Source organism: Bos grunniens, chromosome 8 (genome assembly GCF_055505025.1).
Source record: "Bos grunniens cultivar Pamir isolate PY7600 chromosome 8, Bosgru_T2T1.0, whole genome shotgun sequence".
Classification (NCBI taxonomy): Eukaryota; Metazoa; Chordata; class Mammalia; order Artiodactyla; family Bovidae; genus Bos; species Bos grunniens.
The window spans coordinates 21,592,856-21,611,606 of record NC_141172.1 but is presented as its reverse complement, the minus strand read 5'-3'; the positions used below and the strand labels follow the sequence as shown (position 1 = coordinate 21,611,606).

Here is an 18,751-nt window from a genome sequence, read left to right as displayed (position 1 = left end):
TGGTGGGCTGCCGTCTATGGGGTCGCACAGAATCGGACACGACTGAAGCGACTTAGCAGCAGCAGCACCAAGAAATTTTCAATCCGAGCCCTCTCCAGAGACGTTTTGTGTGACGGCAAGCCCGGAACCTTGCATTCCTGGCCGTCCAATGAATGTTGTGCTTTCTTTTCGCACAGAAACTAGAGCAAGGCCATTTTTACAAAGAAAAGGCGTTTACTGAGGCGTTTGAAGCGGAGAATTAGAGCGAGTTGGGGCCGATTTTACAGATTCGGGCTCGTTTCTGGCGCGAAGAAGGGGCAGCTCAGGGAATGGGGAGCTTGGCGGCGGCTATGGGACGACTGGACGGTGTTGGGGACGCCCTGGGGGCGAGTCCGAGCGCGGTCCCCACCCGGGCCGAGGACGGGGGAGCTGTGCGCCCCTGGAGATGCTCTGGGACTTTTAGGGTGTCGTTCAAGGAGCTGGCCTTGAAGTGAGGGAGTAAGTATTGAACAACTGAAAAGTAAGAATATTCAAAAACGAACAGGAATGTATGCCTTTAAATTTATACTTAATTATATTTGTCTCATTAAATATTTTAAAACTTTTAGTTGTGCAATATTTTTATGAAAACATTTTAAATATTAGATATATGATGTTAAATGTATGAGTATTAAAACATTTATTTTAATTAAAACATTTAAAATATTAGGTATATGTTATTAGGTATGAATATTAAAATATGTATTAATATTTATTCGTATTTTATTAAATTCTTTTTAAGCTATGGTTTATTCATACTGAAACAAGAATTTAATATGATTTTACTTTCCTGGCTTTAATGGAAGCAAGCTCAATATATTCAAGATCACTTCTATATTTGACAATTTCTTGTGACTCTGTGACAGTCTTAAATAATTTTTATTTAACCCGAGTTTCTGAAACACCACTGCCAGCACCCCACCTTGCGTGTAGTGTAGAAAAAAGGATTAGTGCAGATGTCCCTGGTCCAATGAGCAAGACTGAGCTTTCAAGGCAAGAGGTGCCAATCTGATGTCTGGTCTGGGAACTAAGATCCCACATGCAGTGCTGTGCAGTCAAAAAGAAAGGAAAGAAGATGGAAGAGAGAGATGGAGAGAGGAACCAGAGGAAGAAGAGGCAGTGTCCTGTACAAAGCGTTGAGGGCATTTACAGGTCTGATCTTTTCATTTTCTTTGGGAAGAATTTTATAGATGAAATGAAAATTGCCCAGATTTCATTGGCAATGTGAAGCCTTTCTTTGTAAGACACATATGGTCTTGCAAATAAAAGGACATTTCTTGTCTTTCTTGAAAATTTTGATGTTTTGTTCAGCATGTATATTTTGGCAGTTTCGTTTTTTAATATTGAATTATAATATTATTTATCTTGCTGTCTTAGACTTGGTGCCTTTTTACATATCACGCTTAAGAGAAGTCCTTTCTTACTTTGCCCCAGTACTAACCCAAGAAATCGCTTTAGAAGTACTGTTGCCATCTTCCCTGGATGAAAGTATAGGAATGTCCCATTTCTTGTCATTCTTTCCTGTTTCATTGTATAACCGATTTCCTGGTCTCTGTAACCATTAAAAAAGTCTTTGTCTTAAAATAGTATCACCAAAGGTGGTCTGAGACTAACTGAGCATGATGTAAGGAACTGTTTCAGTTCAATTCAGTTCAGTCGCTCAGTCGTGTCCCACTCTTTTCGACCCCATGAACCGCAGCACACCAGGCCGCCCTGTTCGTCACCAACTCACAGAGTTTACCCAAACTCATGTCCATTGAGTCGGTGATGCCATCCAACCAAGGGACTGTTTACCTCATTTATACTCTTCACAGAGCAGCCATTATTTTGTCAGACAATTTTTCAAAATGCTGGTTCTCTGCAAAAGAATTCAAGGGCTGTAAGATTTCTTTCCATAATGTTCCAGGACTGCCATAAGCCTGGAATCTTGGGATCTGCTCCTTCAGAGACTTGTTGGCTGCCCCCTATCCTAGACTATGCTTTTGGGGGGGCCTCAAAACACAGCATTTTAACCATTTTCCTTCTCTCCGTATCTTTTTTTTTTTAATGTCTCCTTTTTTTTTTTCTATTAAGAAAAAATATTACCTTTAGACTGCCTTCATCTGATTTCCTCTTCAGCCACCCCTTACTTTTGGTAACTACAAATCTGGTTTCTTTTTCTCCCAGTGTGATTTTAAAGTATAACATAATCAGTGTCTTAAAAAGTAGCATCAGAGGTGGTCTAACTGAAACTAACTGAGGTTGAGGAAAAGGACGCCTTATCTCATTTATTAACAGAGTTGCTGCTGCTGCTGCTAAGTTGCTTCAGTTGTGTCCGACTCTGTGCGACCCCATAGACGGCAGCCCACCAGGCTCCCCCGTCCCTGGGATTCTCCAGGCAAGAACACTGGAGTGGGTTGCCATTTCCTTCTCCAATGCAGGAAACGGAAAAGTCAAAGTGAAGTTGCCCAGTCGTATCTGACTCTTAGTGACCCCATGGACTGCAGCCACCAGGCTCCTCCATCCATGGGATTTTCCAGGTATGAGTACTGCAGTGGGGTGCCATTGCCTTCTCCATATTAACAGAGCAGTTGTGTTTCATTAGACAACTTTCCTAGAATCTGTTTCTCTGCAAAGAACTTCAAGTGCTGTGGGATTTCTCTCCATAATGTACCAGGCATTGATCAAAAGGGAGGAAACTTGGGCTCCTGGGCTCCTTCAGAGTCCTGCAGGCAGTCCCTCTCCTAGAATTAACACTTGGGGCCTCAAAATGCAGACCCTTGACAGTGTTAAGGGACTTTCAGGCAGAGCTTCTCTTGGTTGGACTGAGGGTGGAGTAAACAGGTGACTCTTGGTTATATTGATAAAAAGACTGTTATCATTCACTAATTTCCATGTGCTCAGCCTATAATTTGCAAACTTCATATTATTTGGACTATACAATGTCCTCTGTGATGGTACTAAAGTTGTCTTCATCTTTTAGGAGAGGAAGTGAAAGTCTGGTGTCGGCTACGCTCAGGACCTCAGATAGTGTGAGAACAGAGCTTCCTGCTGCTCCCAGTCCCTCCTCCGTCAGCTCTGAGTACTGGCCCTCAGCTGCTCTGAGCTCCTGCTGCCTCCTTCCTCCTCATCCTCCTCCAGTGTCCACTCTCCTGCTCCCAGGATGGCAGACCCCATCCCCACGTGACTCTCTTGGAATCCACATCTCCAGGCACACTGTCCCATGTGTGTGCAGTCAGCACACTTGGGTACAGAATGAAGAGAATTGTATGAATTAACCCATGTTCAGTATTATGCCACTATTATCTGTAGACCATCAGAAAATGAGAGCTAGGGTCCTGTAAATAATTGTGGAAGAATTAAAACCTTATGTATTAGACCTTAAAAAGAAAATGCAGAGAGTTATGGCTAGATTTATTTTGGTTCAATTTAAAAACTGTCAAAATAGACTATGGAGTCATACCTCTAAGTTCTCTTTTAGACTAAAGAAGAGAGTTAGACTGAGCTTCATGTTTTTATTTCAAGCTGAGTTGACTCATATAGATGAATATCTCCTTTTGGACTGAGACTTTTCCATGAACAAAATTTCATTTCCAGTGTAATAACACAAAAGAAGCATCGAAGCTGTGACATTCTCTGATGCCAAGAATAGAAGGGAAGTTTTTTAGTGGAAACAAAATTGAGAAAAGTGCAGAAAGTGACAATTCTGACCTATTTACAGACCTTACTTGCAGGAAGGTGCTGAGAACAGCTGGATAAAGCCTGGCACAGCCTGACATCTGCAGCATCACCAAGCCCACCAGATGCCAACCCCTTCCCTGATGACATGGAGGGTGGTGTTCTCCAGCCCTGGAGAATGGTGATCATCACCATTGCCACCCTCTGAGAGACCAGGAATCCCCCAAACTCAGCACTTCTGTGAAACTGAGGGCTACAGCTCAACAAGGTGCTCTAAGCTGCCTTCCCTGCGCCCCAGCTACCGGGAGGGCACCACAGAACTCCCTGTAACAGACCAACTGGCCTTGCTCGCCCAGCACACCTGTCTCCAGGTCCAGCGCCTCGAACTCCAGCACCAAGTCCACGGGGAGAACCGGAGAGTCCCTGTAGGCAGGAGCCTCCAGCTGAGCTAGGTGCTGCTGGGGCCCAGGGAGTGCGTGGCGCCCCAGGAGCAGTGACTAACCTTCCTTTTCGGGCCAGACTGCCCAGGGGAGCCTTTCAGTGGCTTTGCTCAGAGCCTTTGATTTCTGCACCTGCCCCTGCATACATCCTCACCTTCCTGGGTGGAGATTTTAGCCAGAGCAGTTTACACTGGTGCCTGTTTATGCTGTGATTGATGGCTGTAAATCTGAGCATGTTGCGGTATGTTTTCAGATTCCAAGTTGTTTTTGGGGAAAAAGACTAATTTGGAGAAAGGGGAAAGGCATCTACATTCTGGACAGTAATCTAGATATTGGGACCATGCAGTGGAAAGACTTGAGGACAAGACAGTCTTACAGGAGCCCCTGGGGAAAGGGGAAATGATTTTATTTAATATAAATGGTAATTTCTCCTGCAACGTTCAAGTAGTTGAAAAATATTTTTAAATGTATAGATAAATCTTAAACTCACACCAAGTTTAAATATTTTCCTTATGCCAAAACAAGACTTTGAGTTCCTGGCTTCAGTGGAAGCAAAATGATCTGTAATGTTTTCAAAATTACTTCTTTGTTCATCTCAGTTCAATTGAGCAAAAGCCATATTTGACAAATGTATGACCCAGTAACTACCTTAAGGAATTAATGTCAATTTTCAAAATCTTTTTTTCTTCTCATTTCTTTTAACTAAGGATCTTATGTTAAGCTTTCAAATTTGTACATAGTTTTTCATTGGAGAGTTTTATTAACTTTTTAAAAATTTCATTTCATATAGATAAGTTGCTTTAAAATTCATAATCAAGATGTTTTTTATTTCAGCATAATGTAGGTTTACACTTAATATACCATTTGCTACTTAATAAGCATCTTATATGCCAAATGAACTGATTGCATGTTGATCTGATGCCTGCTAAATATCTCAGTGTGCTTGGTACAGTCATAAGTTATTTTATTTGTTAGTAAAATTTCAAGATGTGTAGATATGCTTTGTACAATACTAGAAAAGATTAACGTATTCTAATTTGCAGAGGTAGAATTTTTGCATTAAAAATTAGAGCTGAGTAAGGCACATATACGGCATAATCATCTTTAGGGTAGACATGAAATAATGGCAAAACCTTTGTATACACCTGTCACAGTAACAACTCTCACAGCTGTTTCATGTGTCCATGATGCTTTATATAATCTACTCATGTAAGATAATTTTGTAAGTTGTTTATATTAACGTCATATAGAGTACATAACATGAGATGGTATATTGAATGGACTACAGTATTGCTGTTATCCCTATTTTGTTTTTAATTGGAGAAAAATTGCTTTACAATGTTGTGCTGGTTTCTGCTGTACAACAATATAAATCAACTATAAATACACGTGTATCCACTCCCATTTCCCTATTTTAAAGCCGAGAAAACTGTAGCATAGGACAGAAAAATCTACTGGACTAAATGATGCAGGAAATTGAGGGAGAACTAAAGAGATGCCCAGATAACAAATATACTGGTCACCTGAGAAGACAAGAGTAACCCACAAAGAATGCAGCAAGATTGTTGTCTTCAAACAGTTTAACTGGTAAAACTCTTTTAAGCTTATCATTATTATTATTATCATTATTACACTTAAACTTTTATTGACAGCCCTGAGGACCAGTAGTATCCTACCACTGTGCAGGATGCTGGGTGGGAATAGGAAATGGAGACTTGCTCCTGCTCTGGGGAGTCACTTCCTCCCCATTTAAGGGACTCTCAGTTAGAAGGTCCTGATGGAGGATGTGTGTAGGGGAGGGGTGTTTAAAATGAAAAGAAAGACTTTGATCTTGGAAACTACAGACTATAAGAAATTCTTAAAATAATAAAAGTTGAAATATGGTAAATGTATAAATTGGTGGGATCTTTGTTGATCAATTTTTATAAATGAACCCTGACTTGTTACTGCAGGAACTTGGATATGCCTTGATAATAATATTTTCTGTACAGCACATTGACATTTGATTTTTAAGATCTGTCTTAGAAAATCATACTATTTGAAGACAGGCAACATACCTAATTCCAGTAATTAACCCTCTGTTCAAATCTCAGCCAAAGTATGTCCATGGTGGTGAATAAAAGATATAGTAGGTGTGCATGAGATACTTCAGCCTATTTCAATGATGAAGTATCAAAGTTTTGGCTTAGCTTCTGGTTCAAAATGGCAGAATAGAAGGACATGCACTCATCTCATCCTGCGAGAGCACCGAAATCGCAACTAGCTGTTGAAAACCATCCACAGGAGGGCTCTGGAGCCCACCCAAAAAAGATACCCCACGTCCAAAGCCAACGAAGAAACTGCAACAAGGTGAAGGAGGTGCTCAATCACAATAAAAATAAACCCCATACCTGCCAGATGGGAAACCGAGAAACTGGAAAACAGTAATACCAAAAAAGTTCTCCCACTGTTGTGCATGTTCTGAGCCTTATGTCAGGCTTCCAAGCCTGCAGATCTGGCAAAGGGACTGGGTATCCCCAAGGAATCTGACTCTGAAGGCCAGTGCGATTAATTACAGGACTTCCACAGGACTGTTGGAAAAAGACTCCATTCTCAAAGGGGACAAACAAAATCTTGAGTGCACCATGACCCAGTGGAAAGGAGCAGTGACCGAACAGGGTACCAAACCAGACCTACCTGCTAAAGGTGGAGTCTCCTGTGGAGGTGGGTCAGCAGGGGCTTGGCGTGGGGACAAGGGCACTAGCAGCTGCAATCCTGGAAGGTGGCCCTTGGCGTGAGTCCCCTTGGAGGTTGCAGAAAATCAAATACTTCATTCATTAATAATGTTTCTTACTTTTATAGTATAAGAAGGGAAAAAATTGGCTTCTGAACTCTTTTGGGATTTGGTCTTTCAGTAGCAATGCAGAGGCTCCATGAGGTGACATTACCAGCAAGCATGGACAAGGGACTTTATGGAAAAGAGAACTAGGATCCAACCAGGACAGCTCAGGACTGGAGAGCAGAACCACACACTTCACAGCCCCTGCTGTTTGCTTCCTGCCTCTGAGGAAACTGCCCTGCAGAGCCATTCTCCTGGGTTCCCTTATCCTCCTGCCCTCGTGTGCTGTTAACACATGGCCGTTCCATCGCTGCGTCCTTGTGCCATTCCCTCCCTTTTAAGACTGAGGTCATGGGACTCCATTTTAAGTCCTTTTCTCATTCCATACTCTCGTCCTATTTGATGAGTTCTTCTGTTACGCCTTACACTTTATGAAATTGCTTGTAAATTGCCATCTCCAATATCCATTGAACATTTGCACTGAAATGTCTATTATAAGTAGTTACCTTTTATTTTTACATCCTCTCACAGCTTGATCCACCTTCTACTGGGGGAATTCCATTTTTCTCCCTTTCATTGTAGCATTCAAGCTAACTGATAGTCATTTCTATTACTAATTAGACTATTTTAAAAATAGTTAACATTTTATTATAAATTAACTCATTGTTGTTTTTTAGGTTCAGTTCAGTTCAGTTCAGTCGCTCAGTCGTGTCTTACTCTTTGTGACCCCATGAGCTGCAGCACGCCAGGCCTCCCTGTCCATCACCAACTCCTGGAATTCACTCAAACTCACATCCATTGAGTCAGTGATGCCATCCAGCCATCTCATCCTCTGTGATCCCCTTCACCTGCCCCCAATCCCTCCCAGCATCAGAGGCTTTTCCAATGAGTCAACTCTTCGCACAAGGTGGCCAAAGTACTGGAGTTTCAGCTTTAGCATCATTCCTTCCAAAGAACACCCAGGACCCATCTCCTTTAGAATGGACTGGCTGGATCTCCTTGCAGTCCAAGGGACTCTCAAGAGTCTTCTCCAACACCACAGTTCAAAAGAATCAATTCTTCGGCGCTCAGCTTTCTTCACAGTCCAACTCTCACATCTATACATGACCACTGGAAAAACCATAGCCTTGACTAGATGGATCTTTGTTGGCAAAGTAATGTCTCTGCTTTTTACTATGCTATCTAGGTTGATCATAACTTTCCTTCCAAGGAGTAAGCGTCTTTTAATTTCATGGCTGCAATCACCATCTGCAGTGATTTTGGAGCCCAAAAAATAAAGTCTGAAACTGTTTCCACTGTTTCCCCATCTATTTCCCATGAAGTGATGGGACCAGATGCCATGATCTTTGTTTTCTGAATGTTGAGCTTTAAGCCAACTTTTTCACTCTCCTCTTTCACTTTTATCAAGAGGCTCCTTAGTTCCTCTTCACTCTCTGCCATAAGGGTGGTGTCATCTCCATATCTGAGGTTACTGATATTTCTCCCGACAATATTGATTCCAGCTTGTGTTTCTTCCAGCCCAGCATTTCTCATGATGTACCCTGCATATAAGTTAAATAAGCAAGGTGACAATATACAGCCTTGACGTACTCCTTTTCCTATTTGGAACCAGTCTGTTGTTCCATGTCCAGTTCTAACTGTTGCTTCCTGACCTGCATATAGGTTTCTCAAGAGGCAGGTCAGGTGGTCTGGTATTCCCATCTCTTTCAGAATTTTCCACAGTTTTTTGTGATCCACACAGTCAAAGGCTTTGGCATAGTCAGTAAAGCAGAAATAGATGTTTTTCTGGAACTCTCTTGCTTTTTTGATGATCCAGTGGATGTTGACAATTTGATTTCTGGTTCCTCTGCCTTTTCTAAAACCAGCTTGAACATCTGGAAATTCATGGTTCACATATTGCTGAAGACTGGCTTGGAGAATTTTGAGCATTACTTTACTAGCGTGTGAGATGAGTGCAATTGTGTGGTTGTTTGAGCATTCTTTGGTATTGCCTTTCTTTGGGATTGGAATGAGAACTGAACTTTTCCAATCCTGTGGCCACTGCTGAGTTTTCCAAATTGCTGGTATATTGAGTGCAGCACTTTCACAGCATCATCTTTCAGAATTTGAAATAGCTCAACTGGAATTCCATCACCTCCACTAGCTTTGTTCGTAGTGATGCTTTCTAAGGCCCACTTGACTTCACATTCCATTAAATGTGAATGTTACTTTCCGTTAAAAAAATCAAAGTTACAAAAATGATTGGATTCATTATCCTCACAGCTACGTCCTGAGAGCAACACACCACTGGGCTAGAGAAAGTATATTTTTACTTGTAATGGGAAAATTATAAAGATGGGGGAAGGAATTGTAAAATGCATTCTTTAATCAAGTTGCATATTCAGTCTTAATGTGCTTTTTTTAAAGAAAAAGAAAGGACGTTTTTTATAGTAAGGTTTAATGATATATATATATAAACATATACAAAATATATTTTTCCCTTAAGTATACATACATAATTTTATGAACAAAATAATTTAATTCTTTATATATAAATAAATAAATATTAAATTAGATAAATGTCCAAATAGATAAATAAGTAGATGAATCAGCTTGAGTATCTGCGACTGAGTAGTGCCTGTAGAGTAGATCATGATGTCACTTAATATACCTGAAATCATTTTACAAATTGATTCAGTTCAGGGCAGGATGACAGCAGAAATGAGAGTCCTTGACATGGCAGCACAGGAGGAACTGTGGTCTGTTGGTTCGTGAGAATCATTTCTGTGTTGAACCAGGTGTGTGTCCGTCCTTTCTCCTGAATCTCTCCTGCAAGTTGGTTGAGGAAGAGAAGGCTCTCATGACTTGTGCTCTGACAACCTCCCAGGCACAAGGGCTGTGTCTCTTCTCTTGCAGATAGAGAGTGAGTCTGTGGAAGTATTTCCTCACAGCCAGGCTGGAGTCCTCCTTGAGCAGGGGAGCCCCTCGCAGCCCCTCCTCCTGCCTCAGACAGGCTTGCAGGTCAGTGAGCTGCTGATCCAGTGCAGCGTGGAGCTTGTCCAGGAGGCTCTGGTCCCACGTGGTGGCCGAGCCCTCTGTGCTGAAGAGCTGGAAGGTGTGCTGGGTCACCTCGTGGAGCACAGAGATGGCCTGAGCCTTCTGCAACTGGCTGCCATGCAGCACCTCCTGGGGGAATGTGAAGTCATTTCTGTCCTGCAGGCAGGAGGAAGGGGAGACCCTCCTCAGTTGTCGCAGGAGTGTCAGGACCCTCCTGTTGGCCAGGCTGTGGGAGTGAGGCTGGTGGCAGCCCAGAGAGCAGATGGCGTTGCAGCTGAGCAGCAGCAGTGCCAGGAGGAAGGACCAGGCTGGGGCCATCGGGAACCTTGCAGATGCTTCTGGCCTGGTGAGATGGGTGACTCTGTGAACCTGCTCTCTTTGTTCTCTGAATACCTTCCTTCAGGCCTGTGTCTTAAATAGGAGCCCATGGTTTCCATTTTATGAAAGTTCCGTCTTTTGTTTTTGCTTTCAATTTGCAGTCTCCAAATGGGTTACGACAGTGTTTCGCAAACATTTTTTTCATTATTGCCTTCCCTTCCCCTATTGACAAAGTCTTCTGAGATTTTTTTCCCTAATTACTCCCACCATGAAATTTTGACAATACATTTATGCTGTGGATCCATCTTTGTACTCCATGCATATCTTTATACATAGAAAAGGAAAGTGCAAAGCTTCCTTGTTGTATTCACCCTAGGGTTAACAATGCCATAAAATGAAAGGTGTACAATAAATGTAAAAGCTGCTGAGTTTTATTTAACTTTATGAATGAGTTTGAAGAATGACTTTTAATGGAGAATATTTACTTATATAAATAGTAATGTACCAAATTACATATTCATATGAAATTCATATAAAAATATATAATAATACCACAGTATAGATAGACTTAAAAATCTTTCAAAACTCAAAATCATTGAAAATCTTAGCTTATTTTCTTCATATTTATTTTGAAGTACTTTTAACTTTGTTACATTTCAGAAATCAATTTTTAATTCCCTGTCTGCTGAATATTCATCTAAATTTTATAACATTTCTTTCTGTTTAGCTCTTGACATTCTTATGGATGTTCTTAACGACTTTGATAGGAATAAATAATATAGGACCATGATACCAATCCAATGGAGGAGAGCGAAGAAGAACTAAAGAGCCTCTTGTTGAGGGTGAAAGAGGAGACTGAAAAAGCTCACATAACACTCAACATTTAAAAACCTAAGCTTCTGACATCTGTGGCAAAGAGATGGGGGAAGAGTGGAAACCATGACACATTTTCTTTTCTTGGTCTCCAAAATCACTGTGGACATTGAGTGTAGCTACAAAATTAAAAGACACTTGCTCCTTGGGAGAAAAGCTATGACAGAGCTAGACAGCATGTTAAAAAGAGTAAACATCACTTTGACAACAAACGTCTGTATAGTCAAAGCTATGGTGTTTCCAATAGTCTTGTATGGATGTGAGAGGTGGACCATAAAGAAGGCGAGTGCAGGAGAATCAATGCTTTCAAATTATGGTGCTGGAGAAGACTCTTGAGAGTCCCTTGGATAGCAAGGAGATCAAACCAGTCAAGAATGAAGCTCCAATATGTAAGTAAATGTTAGTTGCTCAGTCATGTTTCATCTTTGTGACCCCATGGACCGTAGCCAGCCAGTTGCTCTTCTGTCCATGGAATTCTCTAGGCAAGAATACTGGAGTAGGTTGCCATTCCCTTTTCCGGTGATCTTCCTGACCCAGGGATCAAACCCAAGTCTCCCACACTTGCAGGTACATTCTTTACCATCTGAGCTACCAGGGAAGCCCTGTACTTTGGCCATCTGATGTACAGAGCCAACTCATTGGAAAAGACCCTGATGCTGGGGAAGATTGAGGGCAGGAGGAGAAGGGGGCTATAGAGGAGGAAATGTTTGGATGGCATTACCAACTCAGTGGTTATGGATTTAAGCAAACTCCAGCAGATAGTGAAGGACAGGGAATCCTGGCGTGCTGCTGTCCATGGGGTTGCAAAGAGTCAGACAGGATTGAGCACAGGATTTAGCAACTCAAAAATAGCAATAAAATATCCTTCCCTTGAGCCCTGGACAGTGTGCTTCTCCAGGCAGCTGTAGGAGGGCCAAGAGCTCTTTTACTTGAGTTCCTTTGGGATGCCCACTTTGGAGAGTTTGCAGTTCTGGGCTCTGCAGATCGTCAGGGTGCAGCATCCTCAGTGAGTCTTTTGATACTGATTTACTATTGGGGGAAAACACTTTTTGTTTTCACAGTGCTGAGAGCTGGAGAGGGAGTCTTGTAGTCCTGCCAGCGACAGTGTTCTCTGGTTGGGAGCTCGGAACCTTGCATTTTCCAAGCCTTCCCTAGAGTTTTTTGTTTTATTTTACAGGAAGGATTCCATTTACTGAAGGACTTCAGGCGAGGAGTCAGCGAGTTGGGGTCGAATTTACAGATTCGAGTCCCTTCTGGTACCATCCAGCAACAGCTCAGAGACAGGGAACCTGGTGGTGGTGATGGGACCTCTGGAAGATGTCCAGGATGTCCTGGGGGTGAGTCAGAGCACGGCCACCACCAGGGCCAAGGCCCGGGGAGCTGTTACTTCCTGCCTTAAGAATATTTATCCCTGTACAGATTAAACTAAAAAAAAATATTTCATGGTCTATTCATGGATAATAAGAAAAAAAAATTTAGAACATGAAACCAACAGATTTCTTCTTGAACAAGTTGGCAGGAAAACTCAGGAATTAAGGGGAAATATTTTAATTCTCAAGATACTGAAATTTACTGGCTTTCATCAAAACATGAAGTTAAGCAAATTGGTTAATTTCACTGCCCCCTCTCTGACTGTTACTGATTAAAGGAATGGTTCATGCAAATATTTGGATCAAGCCATGGATAGGGAACAATTGGCTAAATGGTTAAATGATTTTTAAAATATCCAAGTGTTTTTCAAAATATATTAAAATAAAAATTATTTTAGGTATATTTTTCCCATTATCCCTTGGGAAGAACCAGAAGGCAGAGCATTCTCCCCTGTTGCCTCATTTTTCTTGCTGTTTCCTTTCGTTCATCAGTACTCTTAATGTCCTTTAGATGTCCTTTAGATGGGCCATCATTCCTCTCTCTGATTCAGACTCTACAGTTTTTACTTGTGAGTGCAGATTATCAGTTTTCTTTCTGAAGAACGGGGTTGAGAGTAATTACACATGACAATTTCTTCTCCGTCATGTATGCTTTGAACGTGAAATATTTACATACAACCTCAACTAGTGGACTGCAGGTGCTAAATGTGCCATGCCCTGGGTCTTGGTTCAGGCTGCTCTAACAGGTCCCAGAGTCTGGTGGCTCATCAGTGATAGAAGTTTATTTGTCACAGTCCTGGGGGCTGCGAGTGTGAGCTCAGGGTGCCAGCAGGGTGGAGTTCTGGTGAGAACCCTCTTCGGGGTTGCAGACTGCCAGCATCTCTCTATGTCCTCACATGGTGAGGAGCAGCGAGGAAGCCAAGTATCTTGTGAGCCTCATGAAGACAGTAATCCTGTGCATGAGGAATCCCCTCTCATAATCTCCTCTAACCCTAATGATTTCTCTAATATCCCACTTCCTGATATGATCACATGGTGGGGGTAGATTTTAATATATGAATTTTGGGAACATACACATTCAACCTGTAACATGGTAACAAGAAGATACTGTGGCATTGTGTTTATTGCAGATTCATTAGACTATATTTCATTCTTGATATTTATTTGAGGATAACACATTCCTTGATGCTGTCATCCCTCATTATGGCTCATTCATCCTGAATTCATTACTAATTAAATGTTACAATGCTACTGGGAACATGATTACCAAGAACTTGCCAAACAAATTCCACAGACTTTCAGTCTTTATAAAAAATGATGTTGACACCAATTACAAATTCCTTAACCCTTAAAAGGGACACTTAATCCTTCCAACATAGTTGAACCTGAGTTGTAAATATTCTCATTTCCAGGAGCCACCTGCTAAGACTTTATTTGAATAAAACAATCTAATAAGAAAATGGCAAGTCCAGGTTTCAAAACCTATTATGTCAAATTCCAAACTCCACCTCCCTATCCATACCATAAACACTGTGCAAATTGTATGTATTGAACCATCGCTTATTTTCCTATTTCACTAACACACATTGTGCCTTTGTATTCCTTACCTTGCTTTTACAGTACTCTATATTTTCATTAGTTTATCGTCTACCTCCAAATTTCTAGATGAATTGAGCAATAGACAAAGTATCCTGATTATTTTATGTAATAAGCAAAATGAAATTATCAACTGGTAATTCTTTCTGAGAGTCTAAATGTGACTGACAAAGTTAATATTTCTAATAATTATAAAATATCATATTTAACTGTCCAAGATGATTCATATAGATTGCTCAATTAACCGTCACCATAAACTTGAGATGCATGATAGATAAGACCCTTGAGAATTATAGCCATTGCAAGAGATTGGATTACAAACATTTCAGTGAGTCTCTGTAGGAAACAGGCTTCCCTGGTGGGAGAGAATCTTTCAGTGGATTAAAGAATCCACGTGTCCATGCAGGAGAGGGGTGTTAGATCCTGGATTGGGAAGGTCCTCTGGAGGAGGAAATAGCAACACACTCCAGTATTGTCTGGGAACTCCCATATAGAGAAGCCTGGCAGGCTACAGTCCATGGGGTCACAAAGTCGAATAAGACTTAGCAACTAAACAATGAGAACAACTGTAGAAAACACCAAGCTGACAGGGCTCTTGTGGATTTAGGTTAAAAACAATGCTACCAAATTACATGAGTATGGGAAATGACTGGAAGAACAGAAGACGAGATATGCTAACAGTTGAAATGTTAGGGATGGAGCAGAGCATCCCCGTTGCCATCAGCAGGGAGACCAGACTTTCAGAAATTCAGCACTTCAGCTGGGTCTCAGTGAAACAGCTCAGGTCCTGCACTAAGCTAAGTTCTCCAAGTTCCCTTCGCTGCGCCCCAGCGGCCAGGATGTGCACCTGAACTCTCAGTAATGGACAGGACGCGCCTCCAGGTCCAGCGCCGTGAACTCCCGAGCAGGATCCAGGGAGAACCGAGGAGTCCCCTTCGACAAGAGCCTTGACCCGGCCAGGCGCCGCCATAGCCAAGCGAGCCCGTGGGGCCGCGGGAGCAGTGAGGAGGCTTCCTTTTTGGTCCCACTGCCCAGGGGAGCTTTAATGCTACTTTGCTCAGATTCTTAGATTTCTGCACCTGCCCTCATGTCCACCCTCCCCTTCCTAGGAGGAGATTTTGGCCAGAGCGGTTTACATCGGTGCTGTTTATGCTGGGATTGATCGCTGGAAATCAGAGCATGTTGTGAAGTATTTTCAAATTCAGGATTGTTTCTGGGGAGAAAGACTAATTCTTTCAGGGATTCAGGGAAAAGGGAAAGGCACCTGAAGTCTGGACAGGAATCTATGAGATATTCGGACCCTCCAGTGTGAAGACTTGGGACAAGACTGAGACTTAATTTAAAGGGAAAATTATTTCATTTAATATTAATATCAATGGTTAATTTCTCTTGCAATGTTAACTGGTTAAAAAATATTTCAAAATTTATAGTGAAAGCCATTCAGTCATGTCTGACTCTTTGTGACCCCATGGATTATATAGTCCATGGAATTCTCCAGGCCAGAATACTAGATCAGATCAGATCAGATCTGATCAGATCAGTTGCTCAGTCGTGTCCGACTCTTTGCAACCCCATGAATCGCAGCACGCCAGGCCTCCCTGTCAGAATACTAGAGTGGGTAGGAATTCCCTTCACCACGGATCTTCCCAACCCAGGGTTCGAACTCAGTCTCCCACATTGCAGGCAGATTCTTTACCAGATGAGCCATTAGGGAAGCCTAAGAATACTGGAGTGAAGCCTATTCCTTCTCCAAGGTAATCTTCCTGACCCACTCATCGACCTGGGGGTACCTGCATTGCAGGCAGATTCTTATAATTTATAAGTAATTACAAATAACTTAAACTTTATAAGTCTTAAGTATCAAGTTAAGATATTTTCTCTAAGACAAAACAAAATGTTGTTCTTGGCTTCAGTAGAAACAAAATTATCAGTAATGTTTCCAAAATTGCTTCCTAGTTTATCTCACTTCATTGTATGAGCCGTATTTGACTAACAATGCCAAAGAATGCTAAAACTACCTCACAATTACACTCATCTCACACGCTAGTAAAGTAATGCTCAAAATTCTCCAAGCCAGACTTCAGCAATACATGAACCATGAACTTCCAGATGTTCAAGGTGGTTTTAGAAAAGGCAGAGGAACCAAAGATCAAATTGCCAACATCTGCTGGATCATTGAAAAAGAAGAGAGTTCCAGAAAAACATCTGTTTCTGCTTTATTGACAATGCCAAAGCCTTTGACTGTGTGGATCATAATAAACTGTGGAAAATTCTTCAAGAGATGGGCATACCAGACCACTTACCTGCCTTTGAGAAACCTGTATGCAGGTCAGGAAGCAACAGTTACAACTGGACATGGAACAACAGAGTGGTTCCAAATAGGAAAAGGAGTCTGTCAAGGCTGTATATTGTCACCTTGCTTATTTAACTTATATGCAGAGTACATCATGAGAAACACTGGGCTGGAGGAAGCACAAGCTGGAATCAAGACTGTGGGGAGAAATATCAATACCCTCAGATGTGCAGCTGACACCACCCTTATGGCAGAAAGTGAAGAACTAAAGAACCTCTTGATGAAAGTGAAAGAGGAGAGTGAAAAAGTTGGCTTAAAACTTAACATTCACAAAACTAAGATCATGGCATCTGGTCCCATCACTTCATGGCAAATAGATGGGGAAACAGTGGAAACAGTGGCTGACTTTATTTTTCTGGGCTCCAAAATCACTGCAGATGGTGATTGCAGTCATGAAATTAAAAGAAGCATGCTCCTTGGAAGGAAAGATATGACGAACCTGGACAGCATATTAAAAAGTAGAGATGTTACTTTGTCAACAGAGGTCCATCTAGTCAAGGCTATGGTTTTTCCAGTGGTCATGTATGGATGTGAGAGCTGGACTATAAAGAAAGCTGAGCACTGAAGTATTGATGCTTTTGAACTGTGGTGTTGGAGAAGACTCTTGAGAGTCCCTTGGACTACAGGGAGATCCAACCAGTCCATCTTAAAGATATCAGTCCTGGGTGTTCATTGAAGGGACTGATGCTGAAGCTGAAACTCCAATATTTTGGTTACCTGATGAGAAAAGCTGACTCATTTGAAAAGACCCTGATCCTGGGAAAGATTGAGGGCAGGAGGAGAAGGGGACAACAGAGGATGAGATGGCTGGATGGCATCACCAACTCAATGGACATTAGTTTGGGTGGACTCTGGGAGTTGGTGATGGACAGGGAGGCCTGGCGTTCTGCAGTTCATGGGGTTGCAAAGAGTTGGACATGACTGAGTGACTGAACTGAACTGAACTGATGACCCAGTAACTATCGTAAATTATTAATTTCAGTTTACAAAATCCCTTTTTCTCTCATTTCTTTCAAACAAGGGTCTTCCCTTGTGGCTCAGACAGTAAGGAATCTGCCTGAAATGCAGATTCCAGATTCCATCCTTGGTTGGGAAGATCCCCTGTAAATGGCAACATACTCCAGTAGTCTTGCCTTGATCATCCCATGGACAGAGGAGGCTGGTGGGCTACAGTCTATGGGGTCACAAAAGAGTCAGACTTTACCAAGCAACTAAACATAAAACGGTAAAAAATTCAAGAAGTTCACCTTGATAATATTTAATAAATAAAACATTGTTACAAATATAATGAAATAAAAATGTGAATGTATTTGTTAAATTTTAATACAATGTAAACAAAAATATTTTATGTGGAAAAATGAATATGAGGAGACAAAAGAATAAATATAACAAAATAAGCAAACAAACAATACAATCAGGGCAGTCTTCACTTCAGGACTGATGGACCTGCAGCCAAAAAAATTTATATATATTCATTTACTACTGACAAAGTATTGGCTGAAGTAATTCAATAAATTTTGTGGCTAAAGGAGAAATTAGAGTCTTCTGAAATGGCCGCAAATGAGTGTGCAAAGATGATGGGGCATCTCAGTCAGTGAGAGTCATGTCAAGGTGAGTTCAGGTCTCCATCCATCATTCTTAACCTTTCTTGCAAGCTGGTTGATGAAGACAAGGATCTCATGATTTCCACTCTGACGATTTCCCAGGCACAGTCGCTGTATTCCTTCTCTTGCAGGTAGACATGGATTCCCTGGAAGTACCTCTTCACGGCCAGTGTGGGGCCCGTCCTTCCCAGGGCAGAGTCTTCCTCTCCCATCACCTGCCCCAGGCAGGCATCCAGGTCGTCCAGCTGCTGATGGAGTCCAGTGCGGAGCTGCTCCAGGAGGGTGGTGTCCCAGGCAGCAGAGGAGCGCTCTGTGTGGAAGAGGTTGAAGGTCTGCTGGAGCATCTCATGGAGCACAGAGATGGCCTGGGCCTCATGGAGCTGGCTGCCCTCCACCATCTCCTGGGGGAAAGCGAAGTGTTTTCTGTCCTGCAGACAGAAGCGAGGGGAGAGTCTCCTCATTTGGCCCAGGAGCCTGAGGTTCTGCCTGCCAACCAGCACATGGTTCTGAGACAGGTCACAGCCCAGGGATCCTCCAGAGCTGTAGCTGACCAGCACCAGGGCCATCAGTAGAGAGAGCACGAAGGCCATGGGGAAGATGAGGCTGCTGCTGGGCTGGCTGAGATGGCGTCTGGTGGAACCTTGAGGTAGGTTCTCTGATGCCATGCT

The 18,751-nt window shown here is 42.2% G+C and overlaps 2 protein-coding genes and 1 long non-coding RNA gene across 6 annotated transcripts; 1 reads left to right on the top strand and 2 right to left on the bottom strand.

Annotated features, from left to right (window-relative positions):
• Window positions 1-159: 159 nt before the first annotated feature.
• LOC147366789 (uncharacterized) lies at window positions 160-6,011 on the top strand. 4 transcript variants are annotated; one of them, XR_015169079.1, is made up of 4 exons: window positions 160-477; window positions 761-1,170; window positions 2,296-2,537; window positions 2,981-6,011. It is a non-coding gene; the product is annotated as an uncharacterized LOC147366789 (long non-coding RNA). The 4 variants fall into 4 exon arrangements; XR_015169080.1 differs by having other exon boundaries at window positions 183-477; window positions 912-1,170; XR_015169081.1 differs by lacking the exon at window positions 761-1,170.
• A 3,679-nt stretch (window positions 6,012-9,690) lies between these two features.
• On the bottom strand, window positions 9,691-10,302 carry LOC147366788 (interferon alpha-B-like). Its single transcript, XM_086414148.1, has one exon. The coding sequence runs from the start codon at window positions 10,285-10,287 to the stop codon at window positions 9,691-9,693; it is 597 nt and encodes a 198-aa protein (XP_086270274.1). The 5' UTR covers window positions 10,288-10,302.
• A 7,737-nt stretch (window positions 10,303-18,039) lies between these two features.
• On the bottom strand, window positions 18,040-18,751 carry LOC147366787 (interferon omega-1-like). The gene has a single exon (XM_086414147.1). It carries the CDS (start codon window positions 18,746-18,748, stop codon window positions 18,086-18,088), a length of 663 nt encoding a protein of 220 aa, XP_086270273.1. The 5' UTR covers window positions 18,749-18,751; the 3' UTR covers window positions 18,040-18,085.